This window comes from Megalobrama amblycephala, linkage group LG20 (assembly GCF_018812025.1).
Source record: "Megalobrama amblycephala isolate DHTTF-2021 linkage group LG20, ASM1881202v1, whole genome shotgun sequence".
Classification (NCBI taxonomy): Eukaryota; Metazoa; Chordata; class Actinopteri; order Cypriniformes; family Xenocyprididae; genus Megalobrama; species Megalobrama amblycephala.
In genome coordinates, this window is record NC_063063.1 from 5,098,667 (window position 1) to 5,123,692 (window position 25,026).

General features: G+C 37.8%; 1 protein-coding gene across 1 annotated transcript in view; it reads left to right on the forward strand.

Annotated features, from left to right (window-relative positions):
* plce1 (phospholipase C, epsilon 1) overlaps window positions 1-25,026 on the forward strand; it is a 107,423-nt gene that overhangs the window by 72,505 nt on the left and 9,892 nt on the right. Inside the window, 27 exon segments of the mRNA XM_048171365.1 lie at window positions 183-441; window positions 794-1,002; window positions 3,553-3,665; window positions 3,668-4,221; window positions 4,848-5,033; window positions 5,116-5,233; window positions 5,414-5,594; window positions 5,863-5,985; window positions 6,080-6,216; window positions 6,304-6,542; window positions 7,390-7,451; window positions 7,589-7,754; window positions 7,971-8,078; window positions 8,165-8,281; window positions 8,403-8,561; window positions 10,506-10,635; window positions 12,668-12,777; window positions 12,869-12,986; window positions 14,605-14,736; window positions 17,119-17,412; window positions 18,969-19,132; window positions 19,228-19,489; window positions 20,605-20,723; window positions 21,646-21,774; window positions 22,129-22,320; window positions 23,323-23,481; window positions 23,568-23,780. Coding sequence (XP_048027322.1) covers window positions 183-441; window positions 794-1,002; window positions 3,553-3,665; window positions 3,668-4,221; window positions 4,848-5,033; window positions 5,116-5,233; window positions 5,414-5,594; window positions 5,863-5,985; window positions 6,080-6,216; window positions 6,304-6,542; window positions 7,390-7,451; window positions 7,589-7,754; window positions 7,971-8,078; window positions 8,165-8,281; window positions 8,403-8,561; window positions 10,506-10,635; window positions 12,668-12,777; window positions 12,869-12,986; window positions 14,605-14,736; window positions 17,119-17,412; window positions 18,969-19,132; window positions 19,228-19,489; window positions 20,605-20,723; window positions 21,646-21,774; window positions 22,129-22,320; window positions 23,323-23,481; window positions 23,568-23,780 — 4,753 coding nt within the window.

Below are 25,026 nucleotides of genomic sequence, written 5' to 3' on the forward strand. Positions count from 1 at the left end.
GTCATGGACAATGGTTTAACATACAGATTGTATGACGTAATCCAGAATATAATTCGGGTTGCACTTAACCATCTGTGGTGTCAGGAATGTACACACAAATGTTAAGAGGCCTTGAGCAATATACAGTCTGGACACCCTAAATGACATCCCTACGGTCCTGCTCACCACTTATTCTTCCCCAGGTCGCGTAAAGTGCTGAAGATGTGGCAGTTCATGGACCAGGCAGATATTGAGACCATGCGTGGTCTAAAGGACGCCATGGCCCAGCACGAATCATCATCTGAGTACAAGAAAGTGGTCAACCGTGCGCTCAACATCCCAGGATGCAAAGTGGTGCCCTTCTGTGGTGTGTTCCTCAAGGAGCTTAGTGAGGCTCTGGACGGTGCAGCCAGCATTATTGCACTACGTCCCTCTTTTGATTCTCAAGAAGATCCTGTTGAGGTGAGGATTAGGTGCTTTCAAAGAGTGATGATGACTAACACAGGAAATTGAATCACCACAGTCAAATTTAATTGTCTTTTACAGTTACAATAATAGTCTTGAAGCCATTTTGGCTAGCTGGAGCAATTACCTTTTCATAAAACATTTAATATGCCTGTTGAATTGCTTCCTGGCTTTACAAAAAAACACATTAGAATGATTCAGCTGGGAAAAAGACATTTTGTCACTCTAGTGACTATTGAATCACCCATGGAAGCTTTTTAAAGCCACAAATCTACTCGTATTGTCCATAATTGTGGTTATTTTCTTTTGTGTGGAATCTCTGTGGTGAAGTGTTCTTTACCTTCCACAGTTTGTCACCGAATACAACGGCCAGCAGCACTTCCTGCAGAGGGTTGGGAGCGATGGGCTCCACAGCTCAGACAAGGAGGCGACTGTCAGTAACATTTTGCAGACAATTCGCAGTTGCAACCGAAGCTTGGAGGCCGAGGAGCCTGAGGAGAAAGCACGAGAGATCACAGTTTCCCCTAAAAATTCCTTCAAAGACAAGAGCAGAAACCAGTGAGTTAATTTTGGACCCTGTTTGCAAATATATGATGTGTTTAGTCTAATTCTTATATGCTGAGGCATTCACAGTTTGTTTTAATACCTTTAACATGCACTCTGCATAGAGGTTTTGGTTATTTCTTTACACTTACACAACCAATGAGAGCTTTAATGACTAGCATTCCCATGAATCTCAATGGAAGTTGCTTGACTGTTGGAGGAACTGCTAAATGTATGTGATTTGACATCTGCGATTGTTGCTCATGGACACATTTATGTTTAAAGGCTTAATTGAGTCAATCATCTGAACTGTAATGAAAATTACTTTGTAGCAACTCTAATATTGTTGTCAACACAAGAACACACAGAATCCTAAACCCAAAAGCAACAGAAAGGGAAAAATTCCTTTTTCATATTTTTCAAAAGCCTCATTTTAAAGGGATAGTTCACCCAAAAATGAAAATTATCCCATGATTTACTCACCCTCAAGCCATCCTAGGTGTATATGACTATCACACCATGACGTTCTACATTATGTCCTATGCTATAACATATAGTATGTTGTGTCATTGTGTAGAAGTAGAATGTCATGGCATTGTGTACTACGTTGCTGAAGTTAATGCTTTTTGGACGCGAGCCTAATGCGTATGTCCGTTATGCCGGAAGCTCGTTATTTTATTTTATAAAGTTTTAGAATTCTGGGCAGCCGTTCACAACCATTATAAACCTTGGAGGACTAAGATTATTTTTAAATATATCTCCGATTGTGTTCTGCTGAAAGAAGATTGTCATTACACCTAGGATGGCTTGAGGAGGGCATTTTTGGGTGAACTATCCCTTTAACTTAACTAAAGCATATCTGATAAAAAGACTTTCAATGTACAGTATGTGGCACTTGAATGGGCACTTGATGTTTTGATGAAGGTTATGGCTGGATTGCTGTAAAATTCTATTCACACCATAAAACACATCATTCAGTGTCTACAGTTTACAACTAAATCACCTTCCTTGACAACCTTGAGATAATTTTTAAAAGAGAGTGAAGAAACTACTGTAAGTGCTTGGGGTTTATTCTGAGCCTTTAAACATCTTGTCACGTTATAAGGTGACTCCAAAACCTGCCATTTGGCTGAAATGTTTCTCTGTGTAACGTGTTATTGTCATGATATTATTGATGCATGTGGACCTATGTACAGAGCAGCATTACAGTTCCCAAATTTTCTTAGAAGATAGAAAGCAGTGAGTTTTTGGTTCTGTTTGTCTTCAACACTGAGGCAGTTTTGTCATCTGGAGGAAGGTGCACGTATCGGTTGTTAATACTGTGTCTCTGGAGAATCTCATAGCCTGTGTTGTAGACTCTAGTGTTTTCATCTTTCAAGAGACTGAATCTTGAGCAATCAGTCTTTGATATACTTCTTTATTTTTTTTATGTCTCTCCCAAGAACTGTTCCAGTCGCAGGACTGACTTTGTACCACAAATGTATCTAAGTTGAGCATCATTTGTTTGGGTACATATCCACCCCTATATTTGCCCGTGTGAAGCCATGCACTTTCTCAAACTTCTTCCTTCTTTTTCTTTTTTCCATTCTCCTTACTATACACTCTCAAGGAAAGTACCTGGGTCAGAGCGTGTCCTGTAAGTTGCCAGATAGTTGTATTTCAATGGTTGCACTAACTGGATTGGTCTCTAAGTGACATGTAGTGTTTCAGATGTGTGGGCTTGGTGTGTTTGCACTTAGAAATGCATGCATTTCCTGCCTCTGAAACCACAATGCAAAGTTGAAGTCAAGTCCATGTTCTCCAAGACCAAGACCAATCCCCAATTACCTAAGACACAGACCAAAACCACAATTCTTAGGTACAGACCAATACCACACCCACTAAGACCCAGACCAATGCCAAGCTGAGAAAACCCAGAGTAATAACAAAGTCCTAGAGCCAAATCAAGACTAGACTCCTCAAGGCCCAGATCCAGTCCTAGAACCAAATGAAGACTAGACTCTTTAAGGCCCAGATCCAGACCAAGTCCTTATCCCAAGACCCAAGCCAAGAACCGTTGATCGAAGATCCAGACTGTCCAGTTTAATTAGAAAGAATATACTGCAGCATTCATTTAGAACACTCAGGCTAAGTAGCCATTAAAAGCCATGGTGCAGATACAAGTACAAACCTGTGGTTGTGGTAATTATCACCTTTAATACTCTTTGGAAATAGACTGCAGTCTTGCCTGAGACCACAAACCAAAACCCATATCCAGATCAAGACAGAGTAAATAAGACCCAAACCACAACCACCTTTAAGATCAAGATGCTAGCCCTGCCACAGTGCACAAATTAAAGCAATTTAACTCATAGCATTGTATTATATTGCATAACGGCCCCCAAATTTGTGTCATGGGTAGACAGTGCTCTTCAATATTGTATGCTCTTGTCAACTCCTTTTTACAAGACTAATATGGCATGACCTCTTCCAAGAAAGTGAGAAGTTTTCCAGTCAGAGTTCTGTTTATTCAGTCACTTGATGCTTTATGTCTGCTTCACCTGCTTCATGTCATTTTTATTTCAGGTTTTTAGTAGGGGACCTCTCAGACTCTGAAGGGGACCCATTTGAGGTGGCTAAGGACATAGACCTCCAGACCACAGAAGAGGTGAATGGACCCTTTAGCCATGGTACGGAGCTCATCCTTGGTACGTGCTCTCACTTCAGCCAGATATCCACCAGTTCTTGCTCCAAGGAGCAACCGTCATCCACTACGACCCCGAGACCCATCTCACCGCCCGTTGCGTCCTTCGCCTACAGCCTGATAACTGTTTCCTCACCTGGTCCAAGCCCCACAGTAGCTGTGGCCCAGGTGGAAGAGCCAGAGGCTTCATGGGACATCCAACATCCCCAGACCACTTACCCCTGGGCCAACCTGTGCACTGCGGACTGTCCGACGGACTCCTGGACCTTAATGTGGTGAAGGCTGTGTTTATGGGTCACCCTGGAGTGGATGTTAACTTTGTGTGCTTGCAGCACAAACTGTGTAACATGAACCCTGGCGAAAATGGTGTCACACTGCTATATGGACTTCATACCACAGACAACAGGCTCCTGCATTTTGTGGCCCCAAAGCATACAGCCCGCATGCTGCACAAGGGCCTCCAGGAGCTACTCAGTGCCATCAGGAAGATCAGGAAATTTCCTGACCAGAGACTGCAATGGCTGCGAAAGCAGTATGTTAGTTTGTACCAGGTACATCTACATCTATTCATTTAGCAGATGCAATTAATCCAAGCGAGAACACAATAAAAATAGACCGATCATTCCAAGTTTCTGTTTAGAATTGAAATAGTGCAACACTATGGATAATTTTTTGTATATTTAAAAAAAAAAAAAACTTTTTTTTAGGAAGAATTTGCTAATGTTTTTAAAATGATTGAATGTTACTTAAAAACATTACAGCTAGCAGAATGATATTAGTTCATATTATGCTCACTCATATTATACTATAAAAAAGCCTGCTGTTTTTCCACTGGTCATGCTGGTCTGGTTTGATAGTTTTAGAAGGGTTTAGGGCACTTGTCAGCTGATCAGGCTGGCAGATCAACTGGCTGACCAGCTAAACCATTTGAACACCAGTTTAGCCATGCTGATGGATCAGCCGAACCAGCTTAAACTGCCATAGGCTGCCTTTAGATAAAGATTTTTGCACATATGTTGTGTTCTCTCAGTGTTGAATTACTCTATATTGAAGTTCCCACAACACACTTAGGTCAGCTAGGCGCAGCTTTCTTTTTTGAAAGCTAAATTACATTCATTGTTGTTATCCATTTTTATTGACGATGGCCTTTACATTGCTGTAAAACTTCTTTTTCTAGGAGGACGGTAGATTTGAGGGACCCACACTGGCCCATGCTATTGAACTGTTTGGTGGTAGACGCTGGAATATGGGTGCTAGTGGCCCTGGATCCGCCAGCAAGAGTGCAGAGAAGAACTCAGTCCAGAAAAACAGTCCACTGGGCATCAACTCCAATATCAAAAAGAAGAAGAAAACCTTAGTCAGGGTAAGAAGAGAAAGACTGTGAGCCAACAAAGACTGTCCTGGCTTGGCTATGTCACTTGGCTAATGCACTGTCCTGTTCACAGGGGGACAGTGGTGATGGAACAGATGATGAGATGATCTCACGCAAGACCAGGAGCTGTAAGGAGACTTTAGGGAGGAGAGAGTCTGACCCTTTGGAAAGTGTCGAGCAGGAAGAGACTGGTAAGGGTTACTGAACACTTTGTTGACAGCTAATTGGACTCTGGTAAAACACAATTGTAGAAGAATGTTGAGGATGGTATTTCAACTGTTTTAGATACTTGAGAGTATAAATAATTGGTTTTGTGATGTGAATGTCTTCAGAGATCAGGTACATTTTTGCATGTTTAAATGTTTCCATAGAGGACTGCAGTACTTCTGGCCACCCTGGACCCTTTTCCTTATCCTACAGCAAAGGCCAGTCTCCTGGATTCTCCTTGTCCTCTTCCTCCTCTTCCTCTGGCTCCTTTAGCACAAACATCTCCACCCCTACACGCCCCCATTCCTCCCCAATTCTCCCCAGCAACTCCAAAAGTCAGCCAGGGTAAGGCAGAAAATACAAATTCAGTGCATTCCCAGAAAGGACACAGGCTTCACAAAATCTTGTTCTTTTTAAGATGCTTTCATATGTAACTGTACAAGATCTCATTGGTTCTCACGTCATACGCATGCATGTTTAGGCTTCGTTAAATTGATGCAGTCTTTCACAGATGTTTCAGTCATGAGTGCATCTGTGCATGGTGAAGAATAAATTGTATTACTTGTAGTAAAGGCTGTTTTGCTTCAGAGCTGACTGTGTTTGCTGGTCTCAGGGCCTGGAGCAGTCGGAGCTGGCATGGACGAGGGAAAGGTTGCTTCAGGGGCTTCCAGGAACTCATGATCTCTGACAGCATCATGAGCTTTGTTGAATTTGTCGAGCTCTTCAAGTCTTTTAGGTACAACACACCTTTCCTTCTAACCAAATACATAGCTTGAGTTTTGAATTTGGGTGATTCTTGAAAGTTTTCTGTTTGTCTGCTGTGTGTCCAGCATTCGCAGTCGCAAGGATCTGAAGGAACTGTTCGACACCTACGCCGTGCCATGTAGTCGTTCGGGTCCTGATTCTGTTCCTCTCTACACCACACTGAGGATTGACGACAAACTTACGGGTCTACAACCAGATCTTGGTGGGCATGTGTGAATAATAGTCATTTTTAAACTTGATTTTGTAACTGATGAGGTAGGATGGTTTTACAAAGCTGATCCCTTCACAGATCTCCTAACTCGCAACGGCTCTGACCTGGGTCTTTTTATCCGCACGCGGCAGCAAATGTCTGAAAACCAGAAGCAGATTTCAGATGCCATTGCAGCTGCTAGCATTGTGACCAATGGCACCGGAGTGGAGAATTCATCGCTGGGTGTGCTGGGATTGGCCATCTCTCAGCTCAATGACTTCTTGGTCAACTGTCAGGGAGAACATCTGAGCTATGATGAGATCCTCAGCATCATACAGGTGAGTAAAAGAACTCCCTGAAAGGCAGAGTTTTATCAACTTTACTGATCTGACCTATGAATGTTACTTTGAAATTGACAAAGGTCATTCCTGTTATGAAGCACATTAATATGGTTGTGCTGTAATTTACAGATTTTAAGAAATGTGTTTTGAGTTTGAATTTGGATTGAAATAAAGATGTAAAGTTTATTTTTTTACCATCTTTTGAAATGTTTATATTGTTGTGCTTGTTTATGTAATTTTATATAACAGCATTGGATGTTTTAAAGTGATGCAAACCAGCTAATACCATAAAACTTCACTGCATTCATCAAAGCCACTGCTAATGCTTGTTCATTTGTGCTGTTGTTTTATCACAAAAAGATCACTTTCTGGATGTCATTAAGAACATGCCTTTTGTTATTTAAAAATAAATAAAACGATTATGAGAAAAATATGTAAAATAATTTTTGTGCAGCAAACTTGGCACTGTCAATGTATGTCTTGTGTGTCTAACCTTCAAACTTCAAAACTTTTTAAGCTGTTTTAAACCTTGAAAAGACATTTTCAAGCCAACATTCAAACTGTGTCTTGACAGGATTTTCCTTATTTATGTGAAAACTTATTGTCAGAAAAGAAAATTGTTTCAAACTTTTGTCAGAAGGGTCTGGCACGGTTTTAAAGTTCTCAGTGGTGGGTCATCATTTACTGTTAACAACATGGACAATTGATTCTTCCTTTATTAAAAATAAGAGTCGTTGACTGACAATTCGATATTAGCAACTCACCAGCTCATAAATCACTATGAGACATCTAATGATATGCATGCCAATGTAATAACATTTAATTTGTTTTTTTGTTTCTTTAGAAATTTGAGCCTTCTTCAAACATGCGTCAGATGGGGTGGATGTCGTTTGAAGGATTTGCCAGGTTTGATTTTATTAAAACATTTGACAAAATAATGTGGACCAGAAGTTTCAGAAACATAATACTTTGGCAGATTTGGATAATATGCTATATTCATATAATCTCTGCTACATGACTGAAAATTAATCTGCCTCTCGAAGATTTCTAATGGACAAGGACAACTTTGCCTCTAAAAACGAAGAGTCTCAAGTAAACCTGGATGAGCTCCAGTATCCGCTCTCGTACTATTACATCGAGTCCTCTCATAACACATACCTCACGGGCCATCAGCTGAAGGGAGAGTCTTCAGTGGAGCTTTACAGCCAGGTACATCTTCAGCCGAACTTCTCTGTTTATCCTGAACCTGATCCAAGGTGAAAAACAATTCACAATGCAGTCCATAAATATATTTGATGATCGCTGCTTCACATGCCGTACTGTAGATGTCACCTGCATGTGAATGTAGCTATGTAAATAACACTGAAAAAAAACAGCATGTAAATGATGTCTGCATTTGAGTTTGACTTATGGCTTCTGTCACAGGTTTTGCTGCAGGGCTGTCGTAGCGTTGAGTTGGACTGCTGGGATGGGGACGACGGCATGCCTGTTATTTACCATGGACATACTCTCACTACTAAGATTCCTTTCAAGGTCTGTTTAGAAATCAATGCTTGAAGAGACTTCTGTTGATTTTATGTATGTTTTCTGTTGATTTGAACTGCTCTTGTGGTCTGTAGGATGTTGTCGAGGCCATCAATCGTGCAGCGTTTGTGAACTCAGAGATGCCTGTGATTCTGTCCATTGAAAACCACTGCTCTTTACCACAGCAACGCAAAATGGCTGAGATTTTTAAGGTACCTGTCTGCATTTTTACACTATATCAGAATGATCTGATTCCTTTAGATGTTCTCGACCTGCTTATTTTATGAGTCTGTGTCTGTGAAAGATGAACATTGTTCATGTTTTGCTCTTCAGACGGTGTTCGGAGAGAAGCTGGTGACCAAGTTCCTGTTTGAGAGTGATTTTGCGGATGAGCCTTTGCTTCCATCTCCTCTGCAGCTCCGAGGGAAGATCCTCCTCAAAAATAAGAAGCTGAAAGCTCACCAGGCTCCAGTTGACATTCTCAAACAAAAGGTAGATGAGAGGGTGCAACACAGAACTGATCTCAAGACTATTTGATTATACACAATTCTTGCCAGCTATCCTTCTACAAATTATCATCTGAATGAATCACAGCAGCCAGACACTCAAATTTGAACTGCCCTGTTTGGCAAGCACTTTCCATTTTTTTTGTGTGCAATATGAATTAGTGATGCACCGAATTGAACTGAGGCAGCCAAAGCGATCTGTCACGCCACATTATAGAGCATCAAAATGACATTTATTGTTTGTATTTCATGATAAAGTTGACAGAATTTAAAAGCTGAGACTTTTTTCATATCAAAAGTAACAAAGCCCAAAGCTTATTGCAATTATTGGATGGCAGGCATGCTACAAATAATGTTTAGTGAAGCTTTGTTCACGCATTAACAGGAAACAGCATAGACTAAAAGGTTGATCTTGAATTTAAGAATCGATAACGGTTCGTCAGAATTAAGATATATTGAAATCTATATCAAGAGTTAGTCCGAAACCAAAAAATACAGTACAGTCCAAAAGTTTGGAACCACTAAGATTTTTTATGTTTTTAAAAGAAGTTTCGTCTGCTCACCAAGGCTACATTTATTTAATTAAAAATACAGTAAAAAACAGTAATATTGTGAAATATTATTACAATTTAAAATAACTGTGTACTATTTAAATATATTTGACAAAGTAATTTATTCCTGTGATGCAAAGCTGAATTTTCAGCATCATTACTCCAGTCTTCAGTGTCACATGATCCTTCAGAAATCATTCTAATATGCTGATTTGCTGCTCAATAAACATTTATGATTATTTTCAATGTTGAAAACAGTTGTGTACTTTTTTTATCAGGATTCCTTGATGAATAGAAAGTTCAAAAGAACAGCATTTATCTGAAATACAAAGCTTCTGTAGCATTATACACTACCGTTCAAAAGTTTGGGGGCAGTAAGAATTTTTATTTTTATTTTTTTGAAAAGAAATTAAACAAATGAATACTTTTATTCAGCAAGGATGCATTAAATCAATCCAAAGTGGCAGTAAAGACATTTATAATGTTACAAAAGATTAGATTTCAGATAAACAGTTCTTTTGAACTTTCTATTCATCAAATAATCCTGAAAAAAAATATTGTACACAAATATTTTGTACAATTGTACACATTAAATGTTTCTTGAGCAGCAGATCAGCATATTAGAATGATTTCTGAAGGATCATGTGACACTGAAGACTGGAGTAACGATGCTGAAAATTCAGCTTTGATCACAGGAATAAATTACTTTGTGAAATATATTCAAATAGAAAACAGTTATTTTAAATTGTAATAATATTTCACAATATTACTGTTTTTACTGTATTTTTAATTAAATAAATGTAGCCTTGGTGAGCAGACGAAACTTCTTTTAAAAACATTAAAAATCTTAGTGGTTCCAAACTTTTGGACTGTACTGTATGTATATATATTTTTTTTTTGGCCGTTTCTGCCGAATATTTTTGGTTCCTGAAATTTCAGTGCATCACTAATATGAATCAAATGTGATCTGAGACTAGCTTAAGATAAATGTCTGTTAAGACCTTAAGGCATTTCAATGCTTTGAAACAATGCATAGTGTGAAAAGTGTTACACAAATAAATTTGACTCTGCACTGTTTTTGAGGAACATCTGCAGAATGCATTTAAACATTTTAAAATGTCCTTAACTGAGCTGGAAGTACTACACTAAAGCACAATCAAATTAGCCTAAATATTTAAGAAACGAATGCGAATGTGTGGAATTGTGTGAATGACAGACTTTCCAATTCTGCAGAAGTCTGCACAGCTTTAATGTGATCTCTCAACTAACTGTTAAACATTTTTAGTATCAACAAATTTGATTGAGTCCTTGAAGCATCCATCTAACAAATCAAGAAGGATTATTTGAGCTTTTTGTTCACTTTTCCTCTGTTTCAAAAGGCACATCAACTGGCTCACATGCAGGCTCAGGCCAACAACGGCACAGTCAGCGGAACGTCCCTGGGAAACAATGACGAAGAAGAGGAGGAGGAAGACGAGTATGACTATGATTATGAGTCACTGTCTGATGGTAAGCAGACATGTCAACATGTCCTTTATTTCAACTCGAATCCATTGCGATTATTGGAATATTTAGCGGAATTTTCTGTTCTGTTCACTAACCCTCTCACAAACTTTTACAGTTCTCACGATGACACCTTCACTCTGTAGCATGCTGACCTTTTTCCATTCCCCCGCCCCCCCCTCTTTCTTTCATTCTCTTCACTCTTTTTTTTCTCCTTTTTCGTAGCTGATGTCCTCAATGCTTCCACAGCCTCTTATGGCCAGGAAGGTAAATGTACTGTGTGTGAGCATATGTGGGTGGTTGACAAACGGACATGGTTTTAAATATTGTTTAAAACTTTAGGATGAAATTGCAAATATGCATTTATATAAGAAAAGGTGTCTTTTTCTCATGTTTGTAAGGTATTTAAATTTATGACCAGTAATGTTAAAACTGGGAGACCCCCCAAATATTATATCAATACACTGGTTACCACAGTACAATTTCTACACTTGCTAAAAAAAAAACTGGACAAATTTTTTTGCTGTCCAGCCAAATGAAAATTTAAGTGAGAATTATTGGCTTTTTTCATTGAAGACAGTAAAAATTTCATGTCAACTGCCCATAAATGTGTGCCATGATGTTGTGTGTCGCTCTTACTGCTGTAAGCTGCCGGTGTGTTGACTCTACTGCGATTGCTTGCACTCAGAGGAAATCAAAGCAGAATAATGGTGCTTGTGTCTGAGATCCTTTGGGTATGTGCTGTCTGCTCTGCCATGAATAAATCAGCATTTTTTGAGTATAAAGATGGGTGGTACAATACATAAACAAAACAACCCAAACTCACTTCCACGTTCGTTTCTTCCACATCGTCGATGTTTTGAAAATGGCTCGACCTTGCTTGCGGCACTGGCTCATCGGTGGGGGAAAAACAAAGCCATCTGGTTTCTCATGCCCTGCGCTGCTCTCTGTTAAAGAGACTTTGTTCTTTCCCAAATGGCCTTCCCCAGAGACTCCGCTGTGAGTCTGTGCAGTCAGGGGAATTCTGGGCATTTACTCAACCTGCTTTCTTAAGCCGGGTACACCATGATTTTACCCTCGGGGTTACATTTAAAAAAAATTGTTTGAGATTTGTTTTGTCATAAGGTAAAATGCAAATTTTTGATTGCTTTGTGTGACATCAACCAGTGACCATTTAATTGTCTTTGTGATTAATCTTGGCCTCTTATAAAGATCTGACAGTGTCTGTGGGTTGCACATCTGCAGAATGAATGGTCCTGTGATGACCATTTTTCAGTTTTGCCAATCATGACCAAAATCTGAAAGTCACCATAAAATCAAAATTGACAATTCTTCTTTTTGTTATGGAATAATGCAGTGTTTATTATAAATGATTTATCCGTGCACATCATTATTTTTTTTAAATTCATGAATGCCCTCGTTCTCTTCTCTGATGATGTGTTTACTGGTGGGGGCGGGACAACCTGTCACTCACACAAGATCACAGCCCTTCTTTTTTTTTTTTCTTGTTTGAGAATTTCACTTGAATATACATTACAATAGAGAAGAAAAAATGTCAATTTCCATTTCATGCTGATTTAAAAGGGATAGTTAACCCAAAAATGCAAATGGTCATCATTTACTCTCACTCATGTTTTTCCACATCTTTCGACATATTTTGACGAATGTCTCTGTTTATTTTTTGTCCATGCAATGTCAATGGTTTGGTTAAAAACATTCTTCAAAAAATATCTTCTATTGTGATCAGCAGAAGAAAGAACATCATACAGGTTTGAAAGTAAATGTAATTTTGGGTGAACTATCTCTTTAAGAAGTATATACATACTTGCATATCAGGCTACACTATTGATGTCAGTCTCTTTTTGGCTTCTTTCAAATATGACGGCTTCACCTTTATGTGCTTTGCAAAGTTTTTATTTCTTATTCAGACAAAATTGTTCTCATTTCTTAATGTTTTTAATCACTTGTTTTGGCTGGAACAGAAAATTCAGAAAATTCTTTATGTAGGGATGTTTCTTAATCTTTTTCTTTTCTGCAGACAATATTCTGGATGACAAACCCGAAGGCAAGTCATCCACTGAGAAACTTCAATACGAGTCCAACGACGAGATGCCGAAGCGGTTTAAGAAAGCGGGAAGCAAAGGAAAGGTCAGACAGAACAGTAACGATGAAGCTTTGAGTTCCTTTGAACCTGAATACAGACATGATCTGTGATGGTTGTACTTGTGTGCCCTTGCAGATGTTCGACATGGAACTAGGAGAGGAGTTCTACCTGCCCCAGAATGAGAAGGAGAGCAGACAGATCGCTCAAGAACTCTCTGATCTGGTCATCTACTGTCAGGCTATCAAATTCCCAGGTTTCCATCTCATCTAATTATTACACGACCACATCAAAGAAAGTTTATAGTTCTGTCAGCCTCTGCCAAACACAAGATGTGATGCACCTAAGAATTTGGCTGAAAATGAATTTTTTTGGAGGGCTGAAATCATTGAGCAAAACCGTGACATTTAATTAGCGCTTCTTCGGTTGCGTGTTTTGATTGTCAGTGTTTATTTTATGTGCTCAATGTGGATAAGCTACAACAGGCAAATATGTCAGTTGTGTAACGCTAGGGCTGCGTTGATGATAGTGATTTGTAATTTTAAATCAACCTTCATTTAGATGAACCTGCTCTTTTCAGCTGATGCGTGAACAAAACGTCTCTAAACATTATTTGTAATGTGCCTCCCTTCCAATAATCATAATCATTTTTGTACTATTGAAACAAAGTCGGTACAGAATTATAGCACGAAACATCAGAAGATATGCTGAAAGAAATGGTAGAACTTACTGAAATGTATCATGTCTCATTTAATCGCTTAGTGAGTGTTTAAAATGTGATGGACGTCAGTGAAATAGCTTTTTAAATGTCACGTAACGTAACATTGACCTCAGGAAAGCCATTCAGTGTCCATAGCTCGATAGTTAACTGGAAAAAATAACTCTAGAGAGGAGCATTTTGCTAAATATATATGCACAATATTACATATTCATTCTATTTTAACTTAACCTGTTGTCTTCATTATTTAATGAATATGTTTTATTACAGCCAACGTTTTGAACGTTTATATTTAAACAATGAATTGGAGTAGATACATAATTATATCATTAAAAAGTTGATATAAAAATTTAATTTCAGTTTATTTATTATATATCACATTTAATGCAACAGTTGTTGCCCAAAGTGCTTCACAATGACTGAAAAACAATAACATAAGATAACATACAAACTCAAAGATAAAAGGAATACAGAGAATAACACACAAGGTAACGATCAAACATCCATCATGAAGATGCCCAAGAAGTCTTTAAAAGATGTGCTTTTAACATGGCCTTAAAATTTGGTAGTGACTGTACTGACCATACAGAAAGAGGGAGATCATTCCAAAGTTTGGGTCTGACACAAGAAAAAGCTCTGTCACCCTTATCGACAGAGCTTTAAAATGGATTTTGTGCAATTTAAAGTTTATTTACAACTCAGTTTCAGTAAAAAAAAAAATTTTGGTGCATCACTACGTAAGATTTATGTGCAGTTCCCTTCTAAAGTGTCCACTACAAACTGATTGCAGACCCAACGTGTTCACTAGCGGAAGTATATGCAACCTCCTGATAAATGACTAATCTGTTTTAGGGAAAGCTACTTTACAAATCTAGCCTCTCAAGCTTCATTTTGAGTAGCTCCAGTTTGTTTATAATAAGTAACACTTCATCTCTTGCATATTTGTGCTACAAGGCTCATGTAAACTGCAGTAGAATTTTCTGAATTTGTGAAAAGGGCGGGTAGATTAGGTTCAGGTGTTTGGCTCTGCTGGAAACTGTAATAGTCCCAGAGGCGAGTTTGAACAAACAAACTGTATCAAGCTCTCGAGTTCTGGAGGAGCGTATACTGTGACCTTACATATGTGTTTGTTTGTGTTTGTGTGCGTGGGAACTAGGCCTCTCCACCCTCTCCCCATCAGGCTCTGGAAGGGGAAAAGACAGAAAAAGCCGGAAATCCATTTTTGGCAGCGCTCCTGTTCGCGGAAGCCCCGGGGAGCCCGTGACGTTGGTCCGAGCTCCAGGGAAAGGTACGGCCGCCTCGGCTTTGCACGGAACTGTGCACAGGGCACGCAGGAAATGGAACACCCACTTAGAGCACCCATGGGAAAAGGGCTCTCAAGTTTTCCATTATACTGAAGTCCCTCGAAAGCACATAAAAATGCCTTTCTGCAGAATATTTCCAGGGACTGACTGTCTGAGAAAACAAGCATGTACTTTTTTTTTTTTTTGAGTACAAGCACTTTTGGAGGGCAAGTGGTTCTTGAAAATCCAAAGCTTAAATTGATGTGAACTTCCAGCCATTCCATCAGAAGTGCATTTTTTATCATGTTGTTTCAAATCTGTGTGAGTTTCCTTCTTCCGTAGAACATTAAAAGAAAAAATGTAGAAGAATGTGCTGGTTGCTCTTTTCCATGCAATTACTATGGAAAATAACAAGCTTCAGTCGTATAGACCACGTTTATGGTTCTTATATGCAGCTTTTTGGGAAAATTAGACAATGTTGAAACTTTTTATTTCTAGCACTTGTTTCCTCATTTGCGAGTCACGTCTGCTAAGTGAATAAATGTAATGTCCCAGGAACATCACTACACACTTTTTTTTTTTTTTACTGTGGCATGAAATACCACTGTGCTCCGGTAAAATATTACTAATAAATCCTTGCCTGACAATGAAGATTACCGTATAGCACCCTTAGAAACATTTTCCCTGATAATTTTTCAGCAATCAAGTCACAAGTCTTCTATCAGTTGTTTAGAGTCAGAAATACTGAGGCCAGATTTGGCAAATCAATTGCCAAATGTTTGCAAAACAAAAAGAGTGCTGGTTGAGGTGGATATTTACCTACAATCCATTTTAGTTAAAGGTGCTCTAAGCGATGTCACGCGTTTTTAGGCCAAAACATTTTTTGTCACATACAGCAAATGTAATCTCCTCACTATCCGCTAGCTGCCTGTCCCCTGAACACACTGTAAAAAAAACACGGTCTCTGTAGTCACCACAAGCTCCGAAAACGGCAATAAAAACAAACTGGTGCAGCCTGGACCACGAAACATAATAAACATGCTCCAGCCAATAACCGACAATGATTTTAAATGCGCGTTCATGACTGTTTCAGGAAGCACGGAGGGGAGGGGAGGAGGAGGAGGAGGAGGGAGGGTATAGCTAGCCTCTGTTTTGTTTGACAACACTTCGAACGTCAACAGGAAGTTACATCCACCCAGGATCGCTTAGAGAACCTTTAACAAAACTTGCAAATGCCTTGTATCGTTTGTCAGTGATGAAGCATCTCTTTATTGCACATGCAGCTTGTGAACAACTTACTGCAAATAAATATATATATATATATATATATATATATATATATATATATATATATATATATATATATATATATATATATATATATATATATATATATATATATATATATATATATATATATATATATATATATATATATATATATATATATATATATATATATATATATATATATATATTATATATATATATATATATATATATATATATATATATATATATATATATATATATATATATATATATATATATATATATATACATACACTATTTAGTATTATTATTACTTCTAATAGAAAATATAAAAATTACAAAATAAAAACAAAAGACATATTACTATTATTATATTTCACTGTAAAATATAAAATAAATATTTAAAAAATATAATATGAAAATATTGTTTTATTTTACATTGCAACTGTAAAATTGCAATACTAATATTTATGGCTGTCTTAAGCTCTTCATTTAATCAAAGGTTAAACCATCAGACTTTTATTTTGTCAGAAAACTGCATAAACCCTTAAATCTTCTCTCTTGTTGTTAAATCTTCTTATCACAAGTACGGGAAGATGGTTGGTGCATGTTATGTTCCCAAATGCATGTTAAAGTGACAAACTCAGAGCAGATGCAGAGATGAAGTTCGTGTGGAGCAAAATTTACTGCCAACCAAGAAATAACTCTGCTCTCTCTCTGTGTTGCATGGAAAAGAGCAGTGTAATCATTGTTTAAAGTGTTTGTGGAAGAAAGTAAGTCAGTCATAAAAGTTTGGAACAACAAGCATTCTTTTCATTTTTAAGTGAACTATTCCTCAAACAAAACCTAAACCTTGCTGTAATGTTTTCAGGGGTGATAAGGACACATTTGTAGTTCCAGACTTTCCCCTTCTCTAAACTCTGTGCTCCGATTCGTCTCTTTGCCAAATTGCGGATGTGACTCAGCCTCGCATAAGATATTTATTTAACTATCTCATAGTGCTTGGTTTCACTTTTAAACAGTTTCTATGAAAGAAGGGTTTAGGTTCTTGCCAGTTGTTTCAACTTGAAGTCAAAATCCATAACTCAGATTTGGAATGTTCTGTTCTTCTGCAGCCAGTCTGGAGGGCATTCGTATGAACTGGGAGGAACAAACATCACTGACGCTGAGCCCGAGCACCTCTCTTAGCTCCATCATCCGCACACCCAAATGCTACCACATCTCCTCTGTAAATGAGAACGCCGCAAAGCGTTTATGTCGTCGCTACTCCCAGAAGCTCATCCAGCACACCAGCTGCCAGCTGCTCCGCACATACCCAGCGGCCACACGCATCGACTCTGCCAATCCCAATCCTCTCATCTTCTGGCTGCATGGAATCCAGCTGGTCGCCCTCAACTATCAGACTGACGGTAAAGAGCGTAATCTGCTCAGCTGCACCACCCTGAGGTTCAACAGCACTGTGTGAATGATAGTGATAGACTGATATATTGACCAGATCAATCAGGCTATCCACCTTATTTTTAATGAAAGATCAGGCGCGACCATTTGCAGCTAGAATGTGTATGGCTTTACTGCGCTTTGTTATTTATGTGGTTATTTATAGTTATAAAGCATCTCTGACTGATTGATTCACAGAAGTTGTCAATATGGAAGCCCAGTGTACTAATATTCATTAAAGGTGCAGTAAGCGATTTCTGAGAATCATTGTTGATATTTTAAATCAACTCAAACACACCCCTGCCTTTAATGCTCCGCCGCCAAAATGCACAAACACAATGCAAGAGTGGATTTCTCTTTATCATAGGAGAAGCAAAACCAATATTACTCACGTATGGAGCAGAAACAACGCAACCTTGGCATCTGTTTTCAGGCCTTCCTGCTTGGGTCTCTCCAGCGCTGGAAAGATTTTCTAATATTAACGTGGATCCTAAAGCTCTTGCCTGATCATATCCCTTCTTTTTCCTGTGATATTCCTCTCTGACCTTTTCTCTTTTGTAATGTCTCTCAGCCATCTCTCTTTCTATAGTCTTTCTTCAAATGCCTCTCTTGCTCACTCTCTCTCCTCCCCCATCATGAGAGGACACGCCCCCTACTGGTGATTGGCTACAAGTGTGTTGTTCTGCTCGGACCAATCCACTTTCAACAGCGTTTTTCAGAAATCGCACCTTTAAATAGATCCGTAATTAAACGTACTATTTTATTTGAAGTAAACCAATAAATAATAATTCAATATTACCATTTATTTTGTAGTATTCCATGAAAGCAGCAGTATTTATTTTAAACATTTTTAATCATATTACATTTACTACATAAAATGCATGTATTTTTGTTTTAAAGGGATGCTCCACCCATAAATTAATATTCCGTCATCATTTACTCACCCTCCTGTCATTCTTGTATGACATTCATTCTTTTGTTGAACGTAAAAAAATTAAATTTTGAAGAATTTTGGTTTTAGTGCCTGTTGACTTGACCTAAAAATTGTTTGGGGTGAACTATCCCTTTAAGGCTTAAAGGGATAGTTCACCCAAAAAAAGTTGTTCCAAACCTGTATGAATTTCTTTCTTCTGCTGAACACAAAAGAAGATATTTTGAAGAATATGGGTATCCAGACTTCCATAGTATGGAAAAAAAAATACTGTGAAGTCGGTGAAGTTTGGTTACCTACATTCTTCAAAATATCTTCTTTTGTTTTTTCAACTGAAGAAAGAAATGCATACAGGCTTAAAATGACATGAAGGTGAGTAAATGAATCTTGAATGAACTAATTTTCATTTTTGGTTTATCTATCCTTTAATTTCTTATTGTTAGCATTTAATTGAAGTATGCTATACCAAATCAGTCAACTGTCTATAAATATAATTCAGATGTGATGTTGATGAGCATTACTCTAACAAGATGACTTCAAGAATTCAGTCCAATTTTTGAGATTGTAATTGAATGTGGATGGTATATTCTCCTCTAGACCTGCCAATGCAGCTGAACGCAGCTCTGTTTGAGGCTAATGGTCACTGTGGTTATGTACTGAAGCCTCCGGTCCTGTGGGAGCGAAGCTGCCCCCTCTATCAGCACTTTTACCCTCTGGACCGAGACCTGGAGAACATGACCCCTACGCTCTACACTGTCACTGTAAGAGCCCTGAGTATCCCATATTACTAGTGTTAAAACTGCTTTTGGCTACTCCAGCTAATCTAACAGACATTACTGAATTCATGTGCACACAGATTGTTTCAGGGCAGAACGTGTGTCCGGGTAACTCAAACGGCAGTCCCTGTGTAGAAGTGGAGGTGTTGGGTATGCCGGCAGACAGCTGCCATTTCCGTACCAAGCCCATACACCGCAACACACTCAATCCCATGTGGAATGAGCACTTCCTGTTCCACGTGCACTTCGAGGATATGGCGTTTCTGCGCATTGCTGTCGTGGAGAACAACAGCTCGCAGGTCACCGCTCAGAGGATACTTCCCCTCAAAACCCTCAAACCAGGTAGAAGACCGATTATAGTTTGATAACGGTGATCTTCAGAATGTACATTTTACATACTCTACACTAAAATATATATTTTTTATGTTTATCTTCTGCTCACCAAGGCTGCATTTATTTGACGAAAAATAGAAAATTTTATTCAAAAATACAGTAAAAACAGTAATATTGTGAAATATTATTACAATTTAAATGAACTGTTTTCTATTTGAATACATTTTAAAATGTATTTTATTCCTGTGATGGCAAAGCTGAATTTTCAGCATCATTACTCCAGTCTTCAGTGTCACATGATCCTTCAGAAATCATTCTAATATGCTGATTTGCTGCTCAAGAAACATTTCTTAATATTATCATATTTAGTGGTGTCAAATGATTGATCACAATCCAAAATAAGTTTGTGTAATATATGTGTATGTGCTGTGTATATTTATTATGTATATATAAATACACACTCATACATGTATTTATTTAAGACATATTTACATATATACATGTATATTTATGTTTATTTATATTTTATATACATTTATATTATAAGCATTTTTATATATAAATATATTTTAAATATATATATGCATGTGTGTGTATTTATATATACATAATAAATATACACAGCACACACATATATTATGTAAACAAACTTTTATTTTGGAAGCGATTAATCATTTGACAGCACTATTATTATTATTATTATTATTATTATTATTATTATTATTATCAATGTTGAAAAAAGTTGCTTATTTTATTTATTTATGGAAAACTTTTATTTGTTTTAAAAGAACAGCATCGAAGAACAGCATTATATATATATATATATATATATATATATATATATATAATATAAACATTCAGACTTTTTTTTAGCGTTAATATTCAATTATTATAGTATATAATAAAACATTTTAATATATATATATATTTTTTTATTGTCTGTCAACACATGTTGGATGATCACTTATTGATCACATACTAATAATGGCCTTCAAATTACTCCATTTGATCATTTACTGCATTAAATGAAATATTGTTTTTTTGTGTTGTTGTTGTTTCTTAATTCAATAGATAAGTTTCTCTTTGTCCAGTATATTTCATTTTGTTTCTGTTGATTATTCCAGGCTACAGACACCTGCAGCTGAGGAACCTGCACAACGAGGCTCTGGAGGTCTCGAGTCTATTCATCTTCAGCCGCAGAACGGAAGAGAGCCCCACCGGAGGACCGCTGCCTGCGTCTGTGGTGAGACAGCATGCAAAACCCTCTTATAAACCACACGGTTGTCAGGATCACAGACACGTATTTGTGTTACATGTAGTACTGGTGGAACTGGACAGCAGAAATAAAACAGTTTACATTAATGAATCCCCTATACGTGCCATTCAGTCCCACAGGGGAGTAGACAGTATGTTTGAGAAAACATTGTGCAAATATTTCCAATGTTTTTAAAACTCTGGAATGTGCTGCATTCCTCTCCCTCAGTCCCTGTCATCCGAGTGCAGCCTAGTTTAATTAAAAACAGGAAATCATAAAGACATAGGCATGCTACTGTATACAAAAGTGCCATGCCCATTCAAACTGCAAAAATATGGAAAAATACTGAGAAAAAGTGTGTGTGTGTGTGTGTATATGTGTGTACACACACACACACACACACACACACACACACACACACACACACACACACACACACACACACACACACACACACATATATATATACATACATATATACTGTATTTCCGATTTTTCAGTGAAGTAGATTTGGACCCAAAAAAAAAACATTATAGGGGGAACAAAAAGGTTTATATTTATCTGTATATTGATACATTATTATAAACATCATTGGTAAAAAGTGTTTAAAATCTGTGGCAGAAACTGTGTTATACTTGTGTACAGTTATTAAAACGTTTTTTCTTTTTGGTCACTTCTTTTCTCGCCACTGGTGTCGACTCCACAAAATAAAAAATAAAATACAGTAGGTGCATGACACCCTGGCTGTATACACAATATGACTGAATCATTTTATTTATGTAAACTGTCAGCAGTTGTTTAATATCTCTGAAAAGATATAAAGAATGTGCTCTTTTGTTTAACAGCACGTTATGTCTTAAGGTTTGGAGTGTGAAAAAAATGTGAACTCTGTTCCCTTTTTTCCTGTCAGCTGTTCAGCACGGAGGAAAGACGCGCCGCTCAGCAGCACAAAGTGACAGTGCATGGAGTTCCAGGCCCTGAACCCTTCACCGTAATGTGCGTTGATGAATACACCACGGCCAAACAGCTTCTGGACTCTGTAAGTGTCAACGCAACTGAACCGAGCCAGTTTAGGTTAGCACACGCCTGTCTGAGGGCTCTGTGAGAGGACGCACTCAACTACTGTAGATGAAGGAGTGTAAGCACTCTGTGTGTGGTGCTATCGGGGATTCAGAGTTCTTTTGGAATTCCTGAGAATCGATTTATATGAGTTCTGAAATTGTGTTTCGGATTAACACTGGAAGTACAGCCAGTTGCCAAACTGTCCTCCTCTTGGAAAATGATTCTCTCATTAGGAACAAACTGTGTTCTCTTCAATGTTTACCGGTCTAGTTCACATTTTCTTCATTCCTTAGCGCATAAACGCGTGCTGAAATAGTCTCTCTCTTGCCAGTTGTTTCCGACTACCTCCTTCAACTACTTCCTCACGGAGGAGCGAACGCCTCTGTCGAAGGAGAAGAGCGAGTCAAAGAAAGCTCCTCAGCAGCGCCCCCTAGCGAACGACGAACGGCTCCTGAAAGTTCTTCACAGCTGGCAGCCAGAGGAAGGATATGTGGGCAGAATATGCCTGAAAACCAAGGAAGAGGTAACAACTCTTTTCCCAGATTGTGCTTGCTTTCATTAAGTAGATTTCTAGGGGTCATTCCTGTTATGCAGTACCATTTCAACTTTTGAAAGATGAATAAAGTTTGGGATCGGAAAGATTTTTTTTTTTGAAAAACGTCAATAATTCTCACTAAGGCTGCATTTGTTTTCTATTTAAATATATTTTAAAATGTAAAATGTACTCCAGTCTTGAGTGTCACTTGATCCTTCAGAAATCATTCTACGAACTGTTAAAGAGATATGACTGACAAGATAAACAAAAACCTTTTAATTGGTTATCAGTATACCATGCCATAAATGCCATATGTTTTGTTTGAAAAATTTTGATTAAAGAAAATTTGAAGAAACAAACTGTCACTTTATTAATAAATATTTTAGGTTCTGTGTTAGAAGTACTCAGCGATATGACATGGTGTTATTTTAGTTTATAGTTATTATTCATATTTTGAATTCATTTGTATTTTTTCCATTTTACTTTAATAATTTATTGAGTTTTGTATTTTTTGCCATTTTTATTAGTTTTTTAAAAATATATCTGTCATTTTTATTTACTTTTTTATTGCAGTTTTCATTTTATTTTAGTATATCAAGTTAAACTAAAAAATGAGTCATGTTGCCTTAGAAACTAGATGAAAATTAAAGTTTATTTTATTTCAAATAACATTTTTTTTTTTTTTTATGGTTTTAGTTTTAGTTAATGATAAACCTGGACATGACAGAAATGACAACATTCACTCCGGTTATTCAAAATCTTATTCAAATCTCATGATATTTTGAAAAACAAAACCGAAAGAAACCCAGAATTATTTCCAGCTTTCAAAATGTGGTTTATTTTTTTCATCTAATGGAGGATGATTTTTTAGGATAATGGAAATGTAACTCATAACAGGAATGACCTGTACAGACCTCATAAGATCCACACCCATTACTTTAGTTTAGATTTAACTCTTGATCTGTTGCTCCTCCTGGTGGCTCATAGCAGAACTTCAATGAGAAGAATCTAGTGACGGAGGGGGTGGAGGAGGTGAGCAGTGGAGAGGAGGACACGTTCTTCGTGCAGGTTCATGATGTTTCTCCTGAGCAGCCGCACACTGTCATCAAAGCCCCCCGTTACAGCACAGCCCAGGACATCATCCAGCAGGTCAGAGAATCACTGTAACAGTGCTGGAAGATTTCATTTCTGTCATGTTGATATCAAATTGTCTAAGCTGCTGTGGTCTGTTGTAGACTCTGAGCAAAGCCAAGTACTCTCTGAGCATCCTGAGCAACCCTAACCCATGTGACTACGTCCTTATGGAGGAGGTTACCAAAGACGCGGGCGGTAAGAAATCATCCTCCGCTAAAGCGTGTCAGCGTGTGCTGCAGGACCAGGAGTGTGTGTTCCAGGCTCAGAGCCGGTGGAAGGGCGCCGGGAAGTTCATTCTCAAGCTCAAAGAGCAGGTAAACTCCAGCTTGAAAAACAAGCAAAACAACATCTGAAAATAAAATGATGCATTTATGTTGCTTCACTATGTCCCTGTTTACACCTGGTATTGGTATGGACGAGGCAGACACATACCCGTTTACACCTGGTGTTTTAATCCGTCTCTTTTGTCCACTTTCAACCACTTCTGTCCTGATTTCTTCAAGGAGAGGGTTTATGGATGGGTTTTTTCAGAACTTTTGATCTAATGCAGTGGTTCCCAAACTTTTTATCTTGGAGTACCCCCTGAAGGGATTACCATCCTTCTGCATACCCCCTCTCTTCCACTTTGACTGCAGTCACACCTTTGCCATTAAGGGACAATATTTGCCCCCTAAATTTATTTTCCAGTGCATTTTTTTTTTACCTTTATGAATAACTTTATAAAATAAATAATCTTTTAAATAAAATATGTTCAATAGAGAAATATGCAATGAAAAACTAAGTAAAACTTATAAATATTAAACTATAACCGCCAGTAGGTGGAAGCAAGTCACTGTTTTTATGAGTGAATCATCGAGTCATTCATTCAGTAATGAATGGCTGTGAATGAATCATTGAATCATGAAACACAGACGTGTGTTGTAGTTCTGCTGTGGTTTTCGTCAGAACTATTATTTCACTGCAAAATAGAGTAAATACTGACAGTACTGTGTTTAAAATGTAGGCTACGATTTTTTTTTTTTTTTTGACCTGTTGTATAATAATGTCACGTTTGCAGTCATGTGGATATTTGGGAACAATTGCATTCTTGCTCGTTATCATAATTAAATACAAGAACTCACACAAGATATGTTTTTGTACCGGAGAAAGTTTGAGTCTTAAATCGAAATGAATCCATTATCTGTGTCTATATTTGTTCATGCGAGTAAGTGCTAAATTCCCACTTTTACAAAGGTGCATTGTCGAGAACGGCAGTAATTTAGCGCGATTTAAGGCAGCAGATTCGGCACGCAATCTTATGCATGCTGCTTGTGTGGATAGAGTCATTTTTGTCAAATGATGAGGTAATTTTAAATGACTGGATTTGCATTTTGGCAATGAAATACATGCTTGATTTTAATATTATTTTAAGTAGAATTAAATGAACTACTCAGCATTTTGTTTGCGTACCCCCTATTGTCACCTCACGTACCCCCAGGGGTACGCGCAGGGACGTGCACAGGAATTTTGAGGGGCAGTTGCTCTGACCTAAAAACAAGGGCACTCCCCTACCAACACCCC